Genomic DNA, 21,576 nt, shown 5'->3' with positions numbered 1-21,576 from the left:
AATGCGACCAGATGTAGTAGGACATCCTGGTATTTTTGGCATATTGCATTTGACATACTATGTATTGAGACATACTAAATATTTTTCTGGAATACTAATTGGTATGGTAGTATGGGTTTACCACGTTCACCATCTTTGTTTAGCGTGTTAGCATGCAATAAACACTAAAAATGTCCTACTTTTTTTGTGTTCCTTGTTTAATGTATGAAATTGTCTCGTCTTTCAGTGACATCATCATGCCTTTGTAGTTGTAAAAGTCCCAAAAATGTAACTCTTAATCTCTAATATTCTCATTTTCTGTTCTTACCATTGGCACATGTTCTGTCTCCTTTTTCACCCTCACTAGGCTCTGCCCAGACGCAGGGTGAGCGTAGCGGTGGTGCCTAAGTTTAACCTCCTGAACATCCCAGGTCAGACCCCAGCCACAGCCGGCCCGGGACCCATCATGGGACCCAGCATGCTGGGCTCCAGCATGGGCCCCAGCATTGGACCCACCATGGGACCCACCACTGGTGCTGCTCTTCCTGTCCTGGTAGGTCTTCCTGTCCTGTCCTTTCCTGTCCTGTCCTGTTGAGAAATGATAGGAAATTACATATCCAACATTTAATTCAGTGACACCCACTCTTCCAGGTTGACTGCTGAGTATGTAGAAATCGTAGTACAATGAGTTAGCATTTTGGAGTCACCTAAGGACACTTCCTTATGAAATAGTTCATTTTTAGGGCATCCATTGTTTTAGTGTTTCTTTTTGTTTCAAAATGGATGAATAATGTTTTGGGATGTAATCCTTCTGTCTCATATTGCTGTAATTTACTGGTTATTAGTAACAAATTATGGTCCAAGTCATATCTATATTAATTGTCAGTGGTGGCAAGTAACTAAATACATTTACTCAAGTACTGTACTTAAATACAAATTTGAGGTTCTTGTACGTTACTTCAGTATTTCCCAGCTGCTTTACTCCACTGCTTTTAGATGGAAATATTGTACTTTGTAATCCACTGGATTTGTCTGATAGCTAAAGCTACTATTAACTTTACAGTTTAAGACTTTACATTTAAAAATCATATGATAAGGTTATGAAAAACAATACACAAAAAGCAGTATCTACTTGGGGTTTCTTGTCACGTTTCAGATATCTTTGAGTTGTTAAAGGTCCACTAAAGAGACATTTCCCTTCTAAACGTGTCTCATTGTTTCATTTAAATAACTGTTCTTGCTTCAAAGAGGGAAAATTATCCAATATCTTACTAAAAAAAAAAAGCAGAAATCTGAGAAAAGTCCAAAATATGAATACAAGTTTGTGTTGCAGAAATTATTTTGTTCTTCTTTTCTCTCCCATTAATCATTTCACAACCCCTTAGACTTATCTTGTGACCCTTTGAAGAGGCCCAGCCAGTTACCACAATAAAACGCTGCTTTCACATTGATGCATTAGCATTAACAATCTAATAACATCCTATATGCTAATATAACAGTCACAGGGGGCATTTTTTTGCAGAACGAGTACTTTTACTGTTTGGGTACTTCAGGACATTTAGTTCATAATAATTCTGTACTTTTGCTGAAGTAAGATTTTACATGCAGAACAGTACTTTTACTTTGTCGTATTGGTACTATTACTTCAGTAAAGGATGTGAATACTTCTATAGCGCCTGTTAATTGTGTGTTATTGTTAGAAGGCAATAACATCCTTCCACACTATTCAACACTCTCCTCTTTAGTGTGAAGCGAATGATGTGAAAGCCAACGCTTCCACAGAGGCGGCACCACAACCAGCAGCAGAATGGTATGTTTTATGTGCTCGTGGTGTTTTTCTTGCACACACACGCACACACATACTATACACACATGACTGCATGTACAGTATGTACACATACCATTGCTTGATTCCCAAGGTCCCCACACAGTCTTTGAAACAATGGGCCAAGACAAACCTGAACTTGTAATCCGTCTTATCAAAAGCATTTTGTCCTGCAGTGGGACCTTTGTCTTGTTTGTGTGACCTTCAGGATGTGTTTTACGGCGCAGAGAAAGCCCCAGCGGGGTGAAAATAACCCTGACGGCATTAAAAAATAATCAAACCCTGCTGCAGTTGATGGATATGCTGTCCTGGGTCGTAATCTAAACATTTGTGCAAAGAGTTTGACAAAGTCCAGGCGCAAGGCTCCAATCATATCCTGGTTATAAAGAGAGCCTGAGTGGAGCTCTCAAGTGTCTAGATGTTCTGCAAGGAGACGGGAATAGCAATAACAAATGTGCAAAGTGCCAGCTCCATTTTTTTCTCTCTGTACTGGCCTTGCCTGTGATGCACACTACCACTCAGCCAGTGCTGCAGTTTGTCCATTATAGAACAAGGCCACGGTGTTGTGATGGAACCTAAACGTACACTCCTCTCAGTTTTTATAACGTCTGCTGCAATGGTGTCCGAGGCTGATTGTTCTTTCCCATCTGAAACAATACAGTGGAAAGAGTGTGTCGGAGCAGGAAAGTGAGCCAGCCAAGCCTCCAGTCAACTTAGAGGAGATCAGAGCCGAGATCAGGGCCGAACTCAAGGCGAAGATTGAGGAGGAGTCCTATAATAAAGGGTGAGGCCTTCTCTCCTCATCCTTAGTTACACGCAAACACACTTCTTGTTGTTCATCATCATAAATCACCAGATTTATGGGACTCATCAGTCATGTTGTTGCTGTTGTGCAGGTTTATATAATGTTTAAGGTGTTATTGATAACATTTTTATGTAGACAAATATAAAAAATAATAATACATCCACAGAGTTTTTAGAAAGGTGCCGAATAAGTGTATGGCTTTACCTAAAAAAAGGGTGAATTAATCGTTTAAAAATTGTTGGTGGGTCCAAAATTAATGTTTTGTTTATCTCTGTGGATGATATCTGACGTTTGGTTCCCACTTTTAACAAGGTTTGTGAGCCAATAGTATAAAGACGTTGGTATCACGTGGTATCTCTGGGTCGTCAATGTTCAAGTTGCCAGTTAGTGTGGAAAATAACTGTCTGAGTTTGACGGTAAGTGCCTGGCAACCACTTGACGTGAAGTGAATGCAATGACACGGGGAAGGGAGAATGAGATATCTAGTAGCTGAATGTTATCAATAGCACAGATACTTTAAATAAATTCTACTTTATATGTTACTGCCTGATGATAGGACATCAATACTACTACTGTACATCGTATCATATACTGTATAGATCTTGCTGTTAAATTTGAACATTTCAAATGCAGCTTGCAAGAGGGACTGAAGCAAAGCAAAGTGCTCCAGAAGGAGAAGGAGGAAGAGGAGAACGCTGCAGAGAAATTGCTGGAATCGAAAAATAAGGATGAAGAGAGCGGAAAGAAGAGAAGGACGAGCAGGTAAACTGAGTCTGCTGCTTTACAATATACATATATACAATATACTGCATGTTGTTCTTTGACAGTATTGACGTTAGCAGACCAAAATGACCAGTCTTCAAGTTCCATTCAAAATGCAAAACAACAAAAATGTACCTGAATCTAATCTACACCATGAATGAGAGTACACCCAAGACCTGTCTCTATGTGGCACATCTTAAGCTTTCAGTTTGCTGCATTAAAGTAGTTTAAATACATCAAGTGCTGCTTCTAACAAACAAAATTTGATTGTACAAATGTAAAGAGGTAGAAATCCACATCAGTTTTTATATGAATCTTCCAGCTTTTAAGATATATTTTGTCATTTTGCACACCTATGAGCCTCTTGCAGAAAGCTGGACGTTCATGGTTACACATTTCTCAAGATAAAAACATCCTTAGATCATTTGAGTCCGGTTGGTGAATAATAGGGCTAGGCAATATATTGGTATTATATCGATATCGTGATATGATACTAGATATCGTCTTAGATTTTGGATATCGTCATATGGCATAAATGTCTTTTCCTGGTGTTAAAGGCTGCATTACAGTAACGTGATGTAATTTTCTGAACTTCCCAGACTGTTCTAGCTGTTCTAATATTTGTCTTTACCCACTTAGTCATTCTATCCACATTACTGATGATTATTTATCAAAAATGTCATTGTGTTAATATTTTGTGAAACCACCAATAGTCAACCCTACAATATTGTCACAATATTGATATCAAGGTATGTGGTCAAAAATATAGTAATATTTGATTTTCTCCATATCGCCCAGCACGAGTTAGTAATGATGTTGATGATCAATTAAAGATGCTCCTTTTTTCATACTTAATACAACAACAACATTATTGCCAGGCTTTGACATCAACATTATAAATTATAGCAAATCTTTATGTAGCTCTACATAGTTTGCATATTATGATTCATGAATGGTAAAATTTACAACAAAAGGAAAAGGGTGAAATTAAATTTAAAGGAGTGAACTACCATGTTCATTATTCCAACAAATATATAATCCATTTTACCCATCTTCGAATATATAAATCATTCTCATCATGTTATCACACAATACATTTTGATGATTTCAAGCTAGATTGTTGTTTTTTGCCACAGTAAATATTTACATTGAATACACATATGAAACTGTTGACAGCATTGTAAATACCAGATGTATACTGTATGATGTCATTATCTTCACAGGAGGATGGAGGAGGTCCTGGTTCTTCTTCGTCGCATTTGTCCTAAGATTCCCCTGAGTCGGCGACTTCTCTGGACCGCCCTGACACTGTTTGTGGCGATGTGTCTGCTTATCAGTATTTTTACATTCTTCAGTGGCTACTACAACAGACGTGAGGACACGTAAGCAGAGACGAACTTTGTGCGACGTTTGGACTGAGTGTAGCAGAACAACCAAAGAACCCCAGTACAGAATAACCGAGGTCTCTGACAGTTTACCATATCACCACACCCGGACTCACTTGAATCCACGACCCTGACTCTCCAGGGCCAAAGACGTTTTGGGAGGCTTTATGGATAATGTTGCCTTTATCATAGTTGACAGCATTAAGTTATAATTTAGTTTTGGATTGAACAATTGACAGATTGTTTGCTGCAGCAAGAAAAAATTCTGTTTAGGGACCAATTATATAGTGTGATGACATATACTGTATATATATATATTTATATTAGATGCATACGTAACATTTTGTGGTTTGGGTACTTTTTAATGATGAACATCCTCACTTTCCATTAAATGTATCCGTAGAAAAAAGTGTATATTTATCTACACTCTAATGTTAAAGTATATTCTCTCAGGTCCAATAGATAATAAAGCTCCTGAGAGTTTTTGAACTAATATTTAAAGATACAGAAAATATAGGATTTTTTTTTTAATTATTATTTCTATAATGTGTATTTAAATATTTTAAAATATAAGCACATTCCAAAGTAGTTCCGTGTGCAATATTTTGCAGGATGGTTCTCGTTTGTGCCATTTTGGATTGTGTCTTCAGAGCACTGAGAGGTTTTCTTCTTGTATGAGAGCACTGATTAGATGGCATAAGGCTTAGTTTGATCTTCTTTGCACATGTGTACCTACCTGTGTTGTTTGTTTGATGCTCTGCCACTTCACCTTTAAATAAAGGTGCCTGAAAAGATATTGTAGTCATTTTTCTATTGAGAAATATAATGTGCTACCAAAGCAGGTTGGTGCTATAATCCTTTTTTTTTTACCATTTGGGGGCAGTGGGAACAAGTTGTGAACACAACGTTGATATATCATCACTTTAAAGGTTGATGAGGTGAACTTCTTAGCAAACTTAAAAACACATCCAGCAGTTACGCAGCATCATTATCATTCATTTGGCGTCGTGTTTCTGATCACCTGGTGAACCGAAGTCCAATATTTTCTCTCTTTTAGCTCTGTATTGGTTCTCCTCCAACTCCTAAGGGAAATATCTGGCTCTTTAGCTGCTAAATGCTCCAATATGTTCACCAGCTAACTAGTTGCTAACTGTGCTGTGTCTGCTGTTTGGTGCTGAGCTTTCTCACTTAAGCTTTTTTTAAATGAATAGTTTGACATTTTGCGAAGTACACTTATTTGCTTTCTTGCCTAATGCTGAATATGACGCTACAGCCGGTTAGCTTAACTTAGCATGAAGACTGAAAACAGGGAGAAACAGCTAGCCTGGCTCTGTCAAGAGAACTAAATCCATCCACCAGCACCTCTAATGCTCACAAAGTCATACTTTATATATTGTTTGTTTATCTGAACTAAAACCGAATCGTAAAAACAAAAAGTCGTCAATGTGAGGTTGCGGGAACTATAAAAAGTCACTGTACCCAGCCAAGAAATAGTACTTTCCCCTGGTGATTAGTGAAGTTTAGATGGCTTACACAAACAAGACAACACTTTTTAGTTTGTGGATTTTCTTTTTACTTCAGACGGAGCCGGGCTAGCTGTTTCCCCCTGTTTCCAGTTGCTAAGTTAAGCTAAGCTATTTGACTGCTGGCTGTAACTTAATATTTATCCTGCAGGCATCATAGGGTCGTGTCTAGAAGGTAACATGCAAACTCTCGCAAGATGGTTAAGGTTAGGCATTGACCTTGAATGCTTAAGGTTAGGATAGGTCATCGGGCAGCGAGTCTCGCGAGAGTTTTTTGCAAGTTTTCGCAATGTAAGGGTTACCTTCTAGAAACGACCGCATCATAGTGGTATCGATCTAACTCTTGGCAAGAAAACTAAATGTATTCTGAATTATGTAATCAGTGGGCCTTTTTCACAGAAGATATTTTGACATGTCACAGTAGGAAAAGCACAGGTGTAAATAATAAAATGAATGATGGCTGAATTCCATTGTGGAGGCAATTTCTGTGAAGAAGGACTCGAACACCGAGAGAGCGTCTTTTAAAGGTTTAGTAAACACTTGCAAGTGGGCAAACAACCATCAACATAAATGTTCAGGGCTGAGAGCCCTGAGTCTCTTCGTTTGGCGACATTTATAACCTTGCGTGCATGCTCACAGTCGTATATCTCACATTGTCTGTCCGACTGACACTTCTGTCCATTTAGGGTTTCTTGTCCTCAAATAGGCACTACATGTTTGTTGACTAGGTATGCAACACAGAAACAGAAATAGGCTTCAATGGCCATGAGTGTCACCTATCAGGACCTTAGGAATGTGCTGCATGTTTGTATTTTTCCAGCACATCCATTTACAGTATCTGCTTCAGTTTCAGGGTCCTGGTATTGTTCATGCTGTCAAAATTTCTATGCTGGTCATATTTTCTTGCTCCAACACATCAAAATTCCTTTATATTCCCGTTGGCGTAGCTTAATGACCCCATAGACACACAAAGTTAAATATCCGTCCTTTTCCATAGCTCACGTTTGTCATTTATTATGCCCTCATTGACACCTCACATCTGACAAAAACACCGCTGCGTGTTCGTCAGCTCTGCGTCATTTCCTGCCGTCGAGGCTTGTGTGGAGATGTTTTTGGGGAAATGGGATGTAGTCGTGTGCCAACGGCTCATCAGAGGATACCAGAGATCATAAGCATGTTCATGATTGAGTAATTTCCCGTGGGAGGAAATCATTTGGACAGGGTGCCCATTGTCAGATGTCAGCAACAGTGCAAATCACGTACTCTATGTGGACTTACCGCACGTATTACAAGCTGTATTTACACTTAAATTCAACAAATGTTCTTAACTGAAAAACACTTGTTTAAGTCAAAGAGAAATCTATTTAAATAGTCATTTAATGACTCCTGGAACATGAATTCACTGCATTTTGCCCTCTGCAGAATTTCTGCAGCTTTATCTCCTGTTGACTATTAGTTTTATCTCTCTGTCTCCTGGGCCCTGCTCCTAGAACATAATGATGGCTCTTAATCTGACCCGTGAGCAGTACTTCCCTCTTCCTTTTCCTCTACTTTCTGGCAATGACAGAGTCCACACACACCCCAGCCAACAGAATCAACTCTATTTAACCCTGTCATTTGGCTCACATGCACACCGTGCATCGCTTGCCATCCCTCTGCATTCATCCGACTCCACTCTGACCAGTCATAAGTATGATCTGGCTTTGCATCACATCGTTGTTGTCAATTACTCCAGTCATCTCTGATCAAACAATTGACACAAGCCACATCAGAGGTAAGTAATTCCAGCTGTTTTTATGCTGCATTTTTTATAAAAATGTCTTTAGATGAATATGGGCAACTCCTCTTCTTAAATGTACCTAAATCTGAGAATGTTTTATATGTTGTTTTCCAGCTTTCCCAGCAGCAAACCAAACTGTTGCTGGAGTGTTCCAGGTCAGCGGTTTAAATTACCGCAACCAGCCTGAGTATGCCTTCAATGCCTCTGACGCTCGGGGGCTCTGCTCGGCCCTCGGGGTCAATATTGCTTCGAAAGCACAAGTACAGGAAGCTCTCAGTAGAGGCTTCGAGACGTGCAGGTAAGAAATGATCACCTCAGGAATCTCAGTGGAGTTTAATGAAAAGTGCCCTGATGTTGTGTCATGTTTTGTTTTTTTTCAGGTTTGGGTGGATTGATGAACACTTTGCAGTCGTTCCCCGCATCAAGGCCGTTTCCTATTGTGGCAAAAACCAGACGGGCTTGGTGCCATGGCGAGCGCCTGTTACACAAAAGTTTGACGTGTTTTGCTTCAATGAATCAGGTATGTCATTTTTGTATGATTGCTTTACACTTCACATTAAGAGGCAACAGTTAAGTGAAGATATCATGCATGTTGTTCTTAACACAGCCCTGGCTTTTTGTTCTTTAAACTAAACATATACATCAAAGGGTATTAACTCAGATTAGTGTGAATGGCTAGTCCTGATGTAGACTTAATGTGGATTTAGATGCATTTTTTATTGTATATTTTACATAACAATTTTATTGAAAGCTACTTTGCTCTGAAATTCATGAGAAATTAATGTAAGACTGAAATTGTGGAGATCATAAAAGGTTTGTTTAAACATCCACAATTGTGTTATGTATGTTTTACTGGATTTTTAATAAACTAAATATGTGCCATTATTGCCAAAAAAAAAATTAGAAGTGCCTTTTTAATGAACTTGTCCTGCTCTATGTTAAGATAGCTGTATAACTACATCACTATCAGCTCACAGTTGCAAATGGGAGGCAGAAACAATTGTTGATAAACATACATTTATCAAATGGCATGCACTTTATATAATCTAATCTCTCATGGCCTTTTTGTACATGCACAGATGCTGCAACACAATTGAAGGATGCAACCACTGATAACCCTTCTAAGGGCGCAAGCTCCACCCGGACCATGCACTCTACATCTTCCTCCACCCTTTCTCTTCCCTCTTCCTCCTCAACTCCTCAAACCATAGACAGAGCGGCAGAACCGGTCCGGTTTGTCGGCACTGCACAAAGCTCTGCTGGAGGTATGAGGATTTTGTTCATTCATGCTGTGGAGGAACTTTGTGTTATATTCAATTCATACTGCACAGAAAATACAGTACAAGTAAAAACATATGAACTATAAAAGACCTTTTATCATTTGTTGTTTGGATGTGATTTTTTTTTTTCTTCGTATGACTAATGTCTTTTCCTTTCATGTTTTATTGTTCCAGTAAAGGCTATAGCCATCACCTCAACTTGTGCCCTTCTCCTTTCTGCAATAATCATCTTTGCATACATAAAATTGTGAGTGGATTTCCATTTGATCATACCACATATATAATACTAAAGTCTAAAGACATATTTGTTGTTGTTAAATGATGCTTTCTGAAGAGGTATTATCTATCGATTATATCTATTAGTGCATCGTCTGATTAATTTCTTTCTCTCTGTGAAAAGGAGAAGGAGTCGCACTCTGAGCTCTGACAAGAAGCAGCAGCCAGAGTACATCCAGACAGAAGAGTGGACATGTGTGAAGGATATAAAGGAAACCAAGGATACTGCGGAGGAAGATGAGAGGATAGAAGTGGAAGACGATGCATCCGAGGAAGATGAGAGGATAGAAGTGGATGACGATGCATCTGATGAAGATGAGAGGATAGAAGTGGAAGACGATGCATCTGAGGAAGATGAGAGGATAGAGGTGGATGACAATGCAAGTTAAACATCTTTCTGATGAGATTTTTTAAGAAGCACTCCATGGACAACTACTGAGTAATATTCATTTTAAGAACAAAGATGTGTTCCTTGTTTTGTGTGAAAGTGATGGAACAGACTGTCCGTAAAGGGCATTTATTTTTGTATATGTAATAAATGTGTGTGTGTTAGTATTTTCAGGTGCAGTTTAGCCACTAGATGGCAATGTTTGTTATACAATCAATGTGAAGACTGAAGTCCTTTTATTTTGTTTGCTGCTTCAGATAATGAACATACATGTAAATGCAACATTTCTACAACATTTTTAAAAAGGCATTTTTCATTATGAACTTAGGTATCTCCCATAACTTAGATATATTGATATCTTTCCAAACCTCTTTAAAACAAGCTATTTAAGAGAGAGACAGAGGAAATGTACCAGACATCATCTGTTATCAGAGTCGTCTCGACTGACGTTATGTAACGCGCTCTCTCAGCCATTAGTGTTCTTGTGTCTGATGTACAGTGTATACAGTAACTTAAAAACATCACGTTAAAAAAACAGTATCTATGACATACCCCCATTCACAAAATGGAGTGTAAGGTACAGTTGTTTATACATTGTGGGTTTGTGTAATGACAAGCGTGTGAATGTGCTTCACACGTCTGGCCCTCGACAGCTTTGTCTAAACTTTTTAAGAACAAAGTGCCATCAGTCATCCTAAGCATGTGTCTTCACTTTACCAAACTCCTTATCAACTTGTGACTTGCTTTTTAGTTGACAGGATATTGTATTTTTAATTAAATCATCACAGTCACTCACTGGCACTTTTCAAAATAAAGGTAAATGGTGATTACTGACAGCTCAGCATGCTTGAATTCTCTCTGTTGAGGTCCATTTTATTTATACTGGGAATTCATAGGGTCAGACTTCACTGCATCCACTATGAAGCTGAGTTCATTGCACAGTGTCTCGTGTCTGTAGGCCATGCGGATCTGGGCGACGTTGGTACGACGGATATCGTTCCCTTCAGGTCCGTCTTCCAGATAGTTCACTCCTATGAAGTGCCTCTTATCCTGTAAACAAACAACAAAATACATTATTGGGAGATAGATGATTAAATGTGATGGAGATTAGGCAGAAAAAAATGGAAAAAAGGAGGACTCAGTGTGACTACCTGGTGAGACAGTCCACTTTGCAGCACACTGTTTCTGGCTATTTCACACACATCACAGGTGCTGAGCTTCCACAGCTGAGCTGCGATAGCGTACTCTTCCATCAGTGGTTCCTAGAGTCAGGGCACAAACCATGGATAAGAACTAAATCCATCTAAAGCACACTGCAATAGTATGTTTACGAAAATGTACACCAAGATTCTGGCATGCTGAACTAGAAACACTATATTTTTTACTTTGGTGTAGTGGAACTGCATGGGGTCATCTGTGGACAGGGACACACACAGGCCTTTGTGCAGGAACTCTCTGAGAGGATTTTTGGAGTATTCCAGGAACAGGCTGTTGTTGCTGAGTGGAGACATGGCAATTGGCACCCGGGCCAGGTAGTACAGGTACTGCAGCACAGGGCTCTGAGGGAAGTTTTAAAAAAGACGTACCGCTCTGAAAGTTAGACAAACACATATGGTACACATACAGTACACAAGCTCGGTTACTGTTTGATGTACATGCTGCACAATAACTCACAAGTACTGTATTGTTACATCTAAAACATCCAGGTTCCCAATAATGAACGCAATCTGATCTAATATTTGAATTTGTAGATCTTTATCCACGTCCAGACTTAGATACAGTGAGATACAGTTGGATTATTGCAATTGTAATGAATAAATTACACAGATGAAAACCTAAAAAAGAAACAAGAAAGTGAGAGTCTTACTACCTTATTGAACAAAATGACTAAAATACTGTATATCTGTGCAGTTTGGGTTGTAGATCAATATCAGTGAGTCATTGTCAGCAATTGTTCTTTCTTCAGGAACATTCTCTCCATCCACCGGGAATTCAAAACTTCCTATTTCCTTTCTCTCACCTACAGTTCTCACATTTTCAGCTGTTCCGTCATGAACCACAGCACTAATAGAGAGAAATGGGAGAGGACATTACGGATGCACAAGCTGAAAAAAACTTGAGCTGTGGTCGTCCTATGTTACGTCCTAATGTCTTTTCCTTGCCACTTTTCCTTGACCTCGATGGAACGTCATCAGGTAAAGGAAAGATATGAAGGAGAATTCATAAGGACGCAGAAAAGGACAACGCTAAGAGAATCCAACTTCACTTACACTAGGCTACGCTGTGGATGTTTGTTTTCAGGAAAACAACATGAGTACAGTGACAAACTCAGTGCTGTACAATTCACGTAAGGATTTCTGTCCAAAACCGAATCACACCTCCTAAGAAGGATGTTTCCAATAGTGTACAATCAAACAGCGGCAATGGATGTTATTGACGTACGAATGGTGTGGCGCTTTAAATGTTACTTCCGCAAGGCATTATGGCATTATCTCCTTTCTTTTGGTAAAGGATGGTCCAGTGTACCCTAGTCTAAAGGAGATAAGAAAGGAAGCACTGAAGCACCTTTCCTTAGCAATTAGAGCTCTTATCATGGCAGCCACTTAGATACTTTTGGGTAATTTTACTCAGTTAGGAACCTTCCTGAGCAGAAAAGACTATTCAACTACAGCCTTGGTCTCAAACCAACAAAGACTTCAAAACAGTCACAAGGAAGAAACGTTCATTTCAGTATTGATTATGTTGTCTAAGGTCTGAAGTTAAGAGTCGAAACAAAAACTTTTCTGTGTTCTCACATTGTGGTAGTTATTTTGGTCACTATGATGTATTTTGAACAAGTATTAAAAGCATAGAGGATAGTCATATTATTCATCTTTGATCATTATAAATTCAGCAAAAAAGCATCTGAATTCTTGAATAGTTTACCCTCGTGTCCACAAATCTGAAGTACCTTCTTCAAGTTGAGTCCATGTGCGATGTTGTCTGATGTGAGAAAGGCAGAGACCAAGTGAGTGATTGATCCAGCTTCTCCGCAATGGGGACGGAGCTGGAAGGTGCTCAGTCCACGCTCTCTATAGAGGACACAAAAGGACAATCAATATACGAACAACTCATGGAATGGTGTCTAAGTTTGCTCATCCTTGTATTTATCACACTGAGTATTTATAGATATCAATGCATATAGAGATGTCGAAGCTACTCTCATCAGCTATGAGTGTTCAATAGTTCAGTACTAGTACAGTTCTTACTTTCCAATGATTAATTAATCATTTCCTCCCTGAGAGCTCTACAAAGTAAACTGTCCACTGAGTGCTGGACCCACAGTACCAGGTCAGGTCCTACATTGTAAAGGCAAACATTTTCCTCCATCAGTCTCACAGCAAGGTGTGTGTTTTGAAGAGGGAAGAAGGCATTGGCGCTTACTTTCTGAGGTTGTTGAGGACCATGATGTTTGCATACATGTGGAAGATGTAGTAGCTGTAGGGAGGGTTGTCATCTGCAGTCCACTGTTCTGGCTTCGGGCTCCGGAAGGAGAACATGTGATCGCTGTGTTTGGACTCATCGTCCACGCTGTCAAACCCAGACACCTGCACAAAAAAATAGTCCCTTACTACTGGGGTGGTTTTATGAAGCCCGGCAGGTATCAAGGTCAAATTGTTTTTATAATTATGTCACAAATATTAGTTACTTGTTTCCTCTAGCCTATGAATTGTTTCATTTGTTACCTCAAATTAATAATTCATGCCCAGGAATTATTTAATCTTAGTCTCAAATTACAAAATTAATTTCCACAAGGCAACACCTTATGACCTTGTAAAATGTTATTAACATGCTATAATGTTGTTGAGAGCAGATATGACATTTTAGTGTGTTTATTAATTGACAGAATATGTCAACAATTATAACTTTTTTTATAAAGACATAGTTTATACTATCACAACTGTGTTTTACGATATTGTCATTCATTATGTGTTTATACACCAGCCTCCCCTTATGGGTGCCCATAGCAGGAGTTAAATAGGTTCATTATTACATTAATAAACACTTGTATCATCTTACAACTATATTATAGTGTGTTATAAACCAAGTCTTTACTGCATGTAAATGATAAATAGGGGTGTGTGTTTGTGTGTGTGTGGGGGTTCAAGTAAAGTATTACCTCCCACAAATTAATTGCAGTGAATAGGTAATATTAGGTATAAATTAGAGACTTGAGCGAATTATTTTTGTAAACACAAATTAATAATTTAAAGGCATGAGTTGAAGGTCTAGGCACACAGTTTATAAAAAAACTCCTAAACCTGATGGGCTCTGTAGGTTTTGTTGTGATGGACCCTAAAAGAAATCAAGGCTCATCTTACATATTTGAGGAAAACATGGAGTTGTTTGTGCTTCTGTGGGTTAACAGTGGCCTGAAATAGAGGAAGGAATATGTTCTCCAGCATCTTGCCAAAACTTGGTACCAGCTTCTTTGCCTTGAAAATATCACTGAAACACAAAAAAACATTGTATTATTTTTAGATTTCCCATTTTAAGAAATGATTTTAAATTGAATTATTCTTAAGGCTGTAGCACTCACTATATTCTGGGCACTTGAATCATCCACCTCATGTTTGGAGAGTGCACTTTGTGGTTAATGAACCACTTGGCCAGATTGTCCCACTCGTCTGGAGAGCGTCCGTAGATGGAAAGGCGCGGCTCTGCATGCTGGTACTTACTCTCCTCCAGGTCATGGGACACTTCCTGTTAAAGGTGAGAAGTAGAGTGTGCTAAACTGTCTCTGCGAAGGTTCTGACTAAAAAATGTATAACTACATGATATAATACCTTTATGATGCGAGCGAAATACTCCCCATTCATGAGGTTGTCTGTTTTCAGGAAGATCTCTCGAAGTTCATTGGCTCCCACTGGATTATACTTAGAATTGAACTTGTCAAACCGGTGGAAGGTGTGTCTCCCCTGTAAAAATTAGACATTTCAAAGCACCAAGAATGGTCGGTCATGAAAAAGCGCTAATCAATACTGGTATTAACCTGCGCTGGCAGGGAAATGAAGTGACACAAATTAGAGGCAGAGTGAGAGAAGGAATTGTAATCAGTGGAGAGATTTTTGACGTAATGCTAAAAGATGACTGCATTTATTACATTTCTTACAGCATGTACATCCAGAGAGTCCACGGTGAGGTCATAGGGGTCCATATCGAGACTGTGGAAAACCTGCTGGAGGGTCATCTTTTGTCCATCCTGTTCCAACACCACACGGTCTGCATCAGTCTTATACGTTTCCTGGATGAAGGTCAGCAGGTGTTTCTGAGACATGCAGGCGGCTGCATGAATATGTGTGTCCACCTGAGAGACAGAATCAATGTCTAAGTTCAGCCTATTGGACAAATTTTGTGTTTAGAAACACACACACAAACACATGGCTTTTCTTACCTTTTTTTCTTTTTTACAAATAGTTCAACTTAAAGTAATAGTTTGGGTGTTTTGAAGTGGGGCTATATGAGGTACTTATCCATAGTCAGTGTGTTACTTAGAGTAGATGACGGTCGGCATGCCCCCAGTTTGGAGAAACAGACGGTAGTACCAACACCGGAGCAAAGCAATACAGTAATGTGGACAGGGACAGCAGCAAAACATAATTTAGCCACCTAAAAGAAAGGCTCACCTAAGTGTATGCTATATTTAGAATATTTTCACCGGTTTATCTTGCCGTCAGACAGCCCTTTCCTTCTCCTTTTCGACGGGGGACTGAACTGACAGTGAAACTTATCTATGCTCTCTCGAAAGCCAGCATGCTCAGATGACAAAAGCAGTATAGGTACGTCTCACTTTCAGTTCAGTTTGCCCTCGGAAAAATATCCTAAATATAGCATACACTTAAACTGATATACATTTTTTAAGGTGAGCTTTTCTTTTAGATGGCTAAAATACGTTTTGCTGCCGTCCCCGTCCACATCACTGCATTGCTTTGCTCTGGTGCCGGTGCTCCTGTCTGTTTCTCGATGCTGGGGGCACGCCGACCGTCATCTACTGTAAGTAACACACCGACTATGAATAAGTACCACATAAAACACCACTTCAAAACACCCTAACTATCCCTTTATGGAAGAAGTGACAACATGTACTGAAATCATATGTTTAGGTGTTTTTACAGAGAATATTGGATTATATGCCATGAAGCTAGAAATCTAACCTTCCTAACATTGTAGAAATCTCTGTGAGGCACACATTTCAGTTCCTTTAGCTCAGCCATCTCATTGAGCATCTCATGGAGGTAGAACTTCGAACTCAGGAAGTTTAGACGTCTGTGACAGTAGGTCTTCCTGAAAATCAGAGTGGACCTCAGTATAGTAAGTTACGCAGGTGGCAACAATCAGTTTTACAACTGGAGCTGTTTATTCAACCGGCATAGCTGTAGTGTCTTTTTGTTTTGGCAACTTACGTGGGTCCATCTGCAATCATGGCCAGCACGTGACTGAGGTCTATGGCAAAGGTCTCTAAGTCTGGGTAAGGAAGGTCATGGGGCTGGTTTTTTCTCAGAGCCTCGGCACTGTCGTACACGTTCACTATCCCGTCCTTCATCTTCAGTTCGTAGTTCAGATCATCAGGGATGTCCTCCATGCTGTAGGGATCTTCCCCATCTATTGGACACGGGCACATATCTGGAGGCCACAACATTGTTCTGTTACTGTCATATAAACCAGAATAAACCATCAGTGACTGTATCAATTAACCATAATGTGTATACACTTCAAACCTGGTAGAACCTCATCTTCTTCGCTCCATTTTGTTTGTTCAGCGGTGCGGAGAAACTGGGCTGTGGTTCTGCAGAATGTATGATAGGCTAGCTTTGAGTATTTCTCGCGAATAAGCAGAGCCTTAAACAGACTTTTGGCTGCCTGTTCATAGTCCTCCACTGTGATCTGAATGGGGAATGGACATGACACATAAATTCATCTTAAGTGTTGTCTTATTTAAAGTAACAATCCTTAAGATATCAGTCCTGGTTGATATAGAAGTTCTATTTGAGTGCAAAAAATTGACTTGTGCTCAGAGTTTAGCCGTCTGGAGTCTTTTTTTGTTGATACATGAGCATAGAAATATAAAAAAATCTACAGTATTTCTATGTAGCCTACATGAGCTTCAAGTCTTCAGAATTGTGTGCATAGTTCCATCTTTTGTGGGTATACAATGTACAACTGTACTTTTACGGGAATGTCACCACAGACACCCATTTCATAATAATAATTATAATGCAAATATATAAATATTGCAATACTTTCATCGGTGGGCCATAGTCTCAATTTGTTACCATTGTGTTACCTCCTTCGGGGATAGATAGTGACTTAACAGACATTTATTCAAATGAAAATCTTCGGGATTGCCACTTTAAGCCATTTTGGTTAGTGTACAATTATGCCGTGTTTTTCAACATTCTGTAAACACGACAATAATTAGACGGGAGCAGTAAATATTGACCATGTAAAGCTGCTAAAGCATTAATTTCTCTAATGGTGAGGCATACATTTATGTTTATAGTACTTACTCCAGCACAGTAATCACCACTAATAGTGACCCTCTGGTAATCAGGGCAGTTATCTGGCACTGATGAGCAGGTGGGGCTGGGGGACAGGTATGGAGCGACTGTCACTGACCGCGTACAATCTATTTTCACTGGGATCTGCAGGCACATTGACTGGGAACGAATCATCTTCAAGCTTTTCTTCCTGCAAAATTAGCAATGTAATTATCATAAGTGAACATCATTAGTGGCATTGATCTGACTAATGAAAGCATTCTCATAGCAGGGCCTACCTCTTGTTACTCTCCTCTGACTGTTGCTCTGCCAGCTCCTTAAGCAGCTCATGTTCCTTGGCTTGCTGGAGGCCTATAGGGCAGTCCTCAGGCATGGCGAACATTGATAAGGCATCCTTGCTGTCTTCTTCCTTTAGCGCTGATGCATATACTTTCTCTACTAGCAGCTGTGTCTCCTTCTCCGCCTCACTCAGAGTTACCTTCGGGAATTGACGAGGCATGTCTGCAAAAAGGTAGAAGCTACAGTAAATGACGGGTGACAGAGACATGTAATCAGACCTGCCCTCTTTATCAGACCTTCACTTGCTCAGACCAGTTTGTGCTGTTTTGTAAACAAACCTGTGTAAGGGTTTTTGGGTGCAGGACATTCAAGAACTAACTGCTGCACAGCATCACCACCTGGAGAGCTCTGTGGGAATAGTTCATGTCCTACAGAATAAACACTTTTAAACACTTCACTTAAGTTGTTTTTTTCTCCAAACTCCAAATGAAAACCATAAAAAAAAATCACCTCTTGGTGATGCCACAAATAAACCAGTACACAAGATTTTCAAGTCGTCAATATAATGTAGGGATATAACGTCTATCTTAGCCAGTTTACATATGCTCCCAGTTCATTCCACAGTCGCTATTAACATTTATCATCTTTATTACATTATGTAGCTTTTTTCCAGTTATCCTATGTTCCAGTTTGCTGTATTTATTTGTTCTACTTTTTCATTCTTTGCCTTTTTCTTTTCAAGAAGATCCGTCTATGTAAAGCAACAAGTCACTATGATTTTTAATGGTGGTGTTATAACAATTATTATTATCAGTAAATGACTGGAATGGGATACTGGAATGGAAAACACTGGCTAGTAATGGAAACACTAGCTAGTCCTGTGGAATATATCATACTTAAGTTGAAAGCATTTTGAATTGTGCAGTGGTACTATGACATTTTGAAAATAACTTGTGTCAGATTGTTCCATTAAATTCTCCAGATTCATGACCTTTGTAGGAATGCAAATCCTCCTGAGCTATTCTTGACATGTTACTTTACAGTGGCAGTCACTTTCAGCCTTTAACAAAAATAATGGTAGTAAGTTTGTTTTAGCCTTTATTGACAGCATAGCTGTAAATAACACTAACATTTTTACTACAGTATGTTATCCTGGATACACTCCATCTGTTTACAGCCATGCTCACAGACACATACAGTACAGCAGCTATGTCAAACAGAGAACTGTCTATTTCTGCAAACAGATAACCTGGGTGAACTGACAGTGTCTTGCCGATATCCTTAGTGATACAGGGTACAGTTCTGGTCATTGGGAGTGCTGAGGCAACAACAGAGAGAGGCCATGCTGCATCATGGTGCCATATAAGCCAATTTTCCGCTCTGCCAGGGTGCTTCCAGGAAGCTTATCATTCCGGACACACAACACTACCACACCACTATTTATGGCACACTGTGAAAAGGGATAGGCTCATAAAGCTGTATTGATCTGGAGATGATGTCCCTTATCAATTATTAATTGTCCTCTCATACCCCCCGAAATAATTTCCATGAAACAAATACTTATATTGCTTTTTTTATGTTCTCACAATCAGGTGCACACACATAAAACACACACATCCCAGCCAACATGTGGGTAGTAAATGGGCTGAAAAATGGGCCCTATATGGGATTATCCGCGGGTTCCATAATGGCCCGATGTCAATTGCCCACATGGATCCCATGCAGGATTACAATGGTTGTTTTGTTGGCCCCAACTGGGCAACATACCCAAGACCTATCTTAGTTCCAGCATTAAGTTTTATGTGGGTACTACATGGGGACTACATGGGCTGAAATATGGGTTGTAAGTGGGTTTGTCACAGTTTCCATATTGGCCCCATGCCAATTACCCTTGTGGGTTTCATGCAGGAGTACACTGGGTGTTATATGGGCCCAATCTGGGCAACATAAACCAAAACCCATCTCTAATTTCCCATTAGTGACCCACCTAGGACCCACATGGGTAGCCCACTTGGGGGAGCCCACATGGGACCTATTTAGTTGACTCAACTGAGCCACATTTGTGTTGCCCATTCTGAGCCCATACCCTAATTTCCCATTAGTAACCCACCTAGAACCCACATTAGTTGATCCAAGTGGGCCCCAGGTAAGATGCCCATTTTGGGCCTATACCCACTTGGTACCCAGGTACCCCCAGCATAACCCATGTGGGGCCCACATAACCGAGTTGGCTGGGATCAAATTAGACAGTTATATTGCCTCATCCCATCTGACAGCTGGACAGGAACTAGTTAAGCTAATTATAAAAATAAATGAAAAAACAAACAAACAAAAAAGCATTACCCCGAAAAAAGCAATAACTTTTTCTGTTTATTCACCAAATGTAACTGATATGTGTTGAACAAAAAGGTTTTTGCGGAGGAATAAATGGACCAGACCACGATGACGTGTTAAACCCTGGTAACCGAATCACACCCTTAAAATCACTGCGCGGCTACCGTTAGCTAGGTGTTAGCCTAACTAACACTACTACGTCAACGGTACCGGTAACGTTTTGGTGTTGGCAAAGTTAGATTTGGCTAGTTTTAAACCAGCGTTGCTAACATAGCTATAGTTACGTACAATATACGCAACGTTAACATGACATTAACATGTTAATGTTCTCGTCGCTAGGTAACGTTACTGACCTCTAGTTGTCAAGCAGACCGTTCTCATCGTACATGTTTAACCTAGCATTAGCTTAGCATTAGCTTACTCGTTCTCCTCAGGTGCTGCCGCTGGTAAGTTTTAATTTTACATTAGGTAACTTGTTATGTAAAAAAAAAAGTCAATTTTGAGCCTATAGACTGTATTTAGCAAAAGATATAAAAAGTTTTCCTTCAACAGGCAACTTGGCGGTTACCATGACAACCAGGGTTAAGATCTCATGACGTGTTGAAAAATGAGCGTTGAACGTCATCACGTTAAAAATCAGTGTTGACGTAACCCCCCCTCCAAAATGTCTTAGTAGACAGTAACAAGATATTCCTTTATTAGTCCTGCAGTGGGGAAGTTTGCAGTGTACAGCAGGTAAGGGGATAGTGCAAAAAAACAAGATGCATCAGCTAGCACAGTAAAAAAGAGCTAAACAAAGTGTAACACAATATGAACCATTCAAATAGAAGGAAGTATAAAAATAGGAGCAGTATATACAGTATTGACAATAAACAGACTATTAACAAAATTGCACAAGTGGAAAATGATATTGCACAGTGAAAATGAATGAATGAATAACATTAGTTTACTTGTAGTAGTTTGCATTTATTTGTATTTTCTACTATGTTTATTGTTATGCAGGACCTAAACTTGGTCTTTGATTAGATAAAACAAAATAAGCTGGTACTAAATATCTCAAAAACCAAATCCATTATTCTGCGATCTAGTCATAAGCTGTCATCTATGCCCACACTGAATCTCTACAGTGAACCTATACAGCAGGTGGATAAGGTCACATTACTGGGACTAACTATAGACAATCAATTGTCATGGGTATAGAGCACATTGACACAATAGTCAGGAAAATGGGAAATGGCATCTCCATGGCAAGAAAATGCCTTCCGTATGTTCCAGCACACATTCTGGGACAAGTAGTTAAATCTTTAAGTTTAGGCCACCTGGACTATTGCTCACTTGTATGGTTTTCTGCACCGAAAACTGTACGGAAACTACAAATTGCCCAAAACAGAGCTGCAAGACTAGTCTTACACTGCCCCATGA

At 39.5% G+C, this 21,576-nt stretch overlaps 3 protein-coding genes across 7 annotated transcripts in view; 2 read left to right on the top strand and 1 right to left on the bottom strand.

The window, feature by feature from the left end:
* The window catches only part of mrvi1 (murine retrovirus integration site 1 homolog), a 46,113-nt gene extending 40,563 nt beyond the window's left edge, over window positions 1-5,550 (top strand). For all 3 annotated transcript variants that reach the window (XM_037748338.1, XM_037748344.1, XM_037748331.1), the window contains 5 exons: window positions 347-532; window positions 1,725-1,789; window positions 2,466-2,588; window positions 3,243-3,371; window positions 4,595-5,550. In XM_037748338.1, coding sequence (XP_037604266.1) covers window positions 347-532; window positions 1,725-1,789; window positions 2,466-2,588; window positions 3,243-3,371; window positions 4,595-4,757 — 666 coding nt within the window. In that variant the 3' untranslated portion in view covers window positions 4,758-5,550. The remainder of the gene's footprint in view (window positions 1-346; window positions 533-1,724; window positions 1,790-2,465; window positions 2,589-3,242; window positions 3,372-4,594) is intronic.
* Window positions 5,551-7,887: 2,337 nt separating this feature from the next.
* Window positions 7,888-10,837, top strand: lyve1a (lymphatic vessel endothelial hyaluronic receptor 1a). 2 transcript variants are annotated; one of them, XM_037748418.1, is made up of 7 exons: window positions 7,888-8,053; window positions 8,174-8,357; window positions 8,440-8,579; window positions 9,139-9,324; window positions 9,514-9,586; window positions 9,740-9,872; window positions 9,912-10,837. In XM_037748418.1, exons 1-7 carry the CDS (start codon window positions 7,972-7,974, stop codon window positions 10,002-10,004), a joined length of 891 nt encoding a protein of 296 aa, XP_037604346.1. In that variant the 5' UTR covers window positions 7,888-7,971; the 3' UTR covers window positions 10,005-10,837. The 2 variants fall into 2 exon arrangements, with proteins under 2 accessions (XP_037604346.1, XP_037604339.1); XM_037748411.1 differs by having other exon boundaries at window positions 7,889-8,053; window positions 9,740-10,837.
* On the bottom strand, window positions 10,223-20,622 carry ampd3a (adenosine monophosphate deaminase 3a). Of its 2 annotated transcripts, none has more exons than XM_037748368.1 (15): window positions 20,508-20,622; window positions 17,820-18,042; window positions 17,551-17,731; window positions 16,762-16,927; window positions 16,447-16,666; window positions 16,198-16,327; window positions 15,147-15,350; window positions 14,830-14,961; window positions 14,583-14,746; window positions 14,365-14,491; window positions 13,427-13,590; window positions 12,954-13,074; window positions 11,389-11,562; window positions 11,155-11,265; window positions 10,223-11,053 (listed from the first exon to the last, which is right to left on the bottom strand). In XM_037748368.1, the coding sequence occupies exons 1-15, from the start codon at window positions 20,533-20,535 to the stop codon at window positions 10,877-10,879; spliced, it is 2,322 nt and encodes a 773-aa protein (XP_037604296.1). In that variant the 5' UTR covers window positions 20,536-20,622; the 3' UTR covers window positions 10,223-10,876. The 2 variants fall into 2 exon arrangements, with proteins under 2 accessions (XP_037604296.1, XP_037604305.1); XM_037748377.1 differs by having other exon boundaries at window positions 10,877-11,053; window positions 15,156-15,350.
* Window positions 20,623-21,576: the final 954 nt, after the last annotated feature.

The sequence above is a fragment of the Sebastes umbrosus genome, chromosome 2 (assembly GCF_015220745.1).
Source record: "Sebastes umbrosus isolate fSebUmb1 chromosome 2, fSebUmb1.pri, whole genome shotgun sequence".
Lineage (NCBI taxonomy): Eukaryota > Metazoa > Chordata > Actinopteri > Perciformes > Sebastidae > Sebastes > Sebastes umbrosus.
This window is presented reverse-complemented; position numbering and strand designations above follow the sequence as displayed.

What these genes read in the sequence shown, in the direction of transcription:
- ampd3a (XM_037748368.1), bottom strand. Translation starts at nt 20,535, where the DNA reads ATGAGAACGGTCTGCTTGACAACTAGAG. An exon ending in ATTCAAGTGCCCAGAATATA is followed by an intron (nt 14,492 to 14,582) that starts GTGAGTGCTACA and finishes TTTGTGTTTCAG; the next exon opens with TGATATTTTCAAGGCAAAGA. An exon ending in TCCATGTTTTCCTCAAATAT is followed by an intron (nt 13,591 to 14,364) that starts GTAAGATGAGCC and finishes TTTTTTGTGCAG; the next exon opens with GTGTCTGGGTTTGACAGCGT.
- lyve1a (XM_037748411.1), top strand. Translation starts at nt 7,972, where the DNA reads ATGATCTGGCTTTGCATCACATCGTTGTTGTCAATTACTCCAGTCATC. An exon ending in GTTTTGCTTCAATGAATCAG is followed by an intron (nt 8,580 to 9,138) that starts GTATGTCATTTT and finishes GTACATGCACAG; the next exon opens with ATGCTGCAACACAATTGAAG. An exon ending in TGCACAAAGCTCTGCTGGAG is followed by an intron (nt 9,325 to 9,513) that starts GTATGAGGATTT and finishes TTATTGTTCCAG; the next exon opens with TAAAGGCTATAGCCATCACC.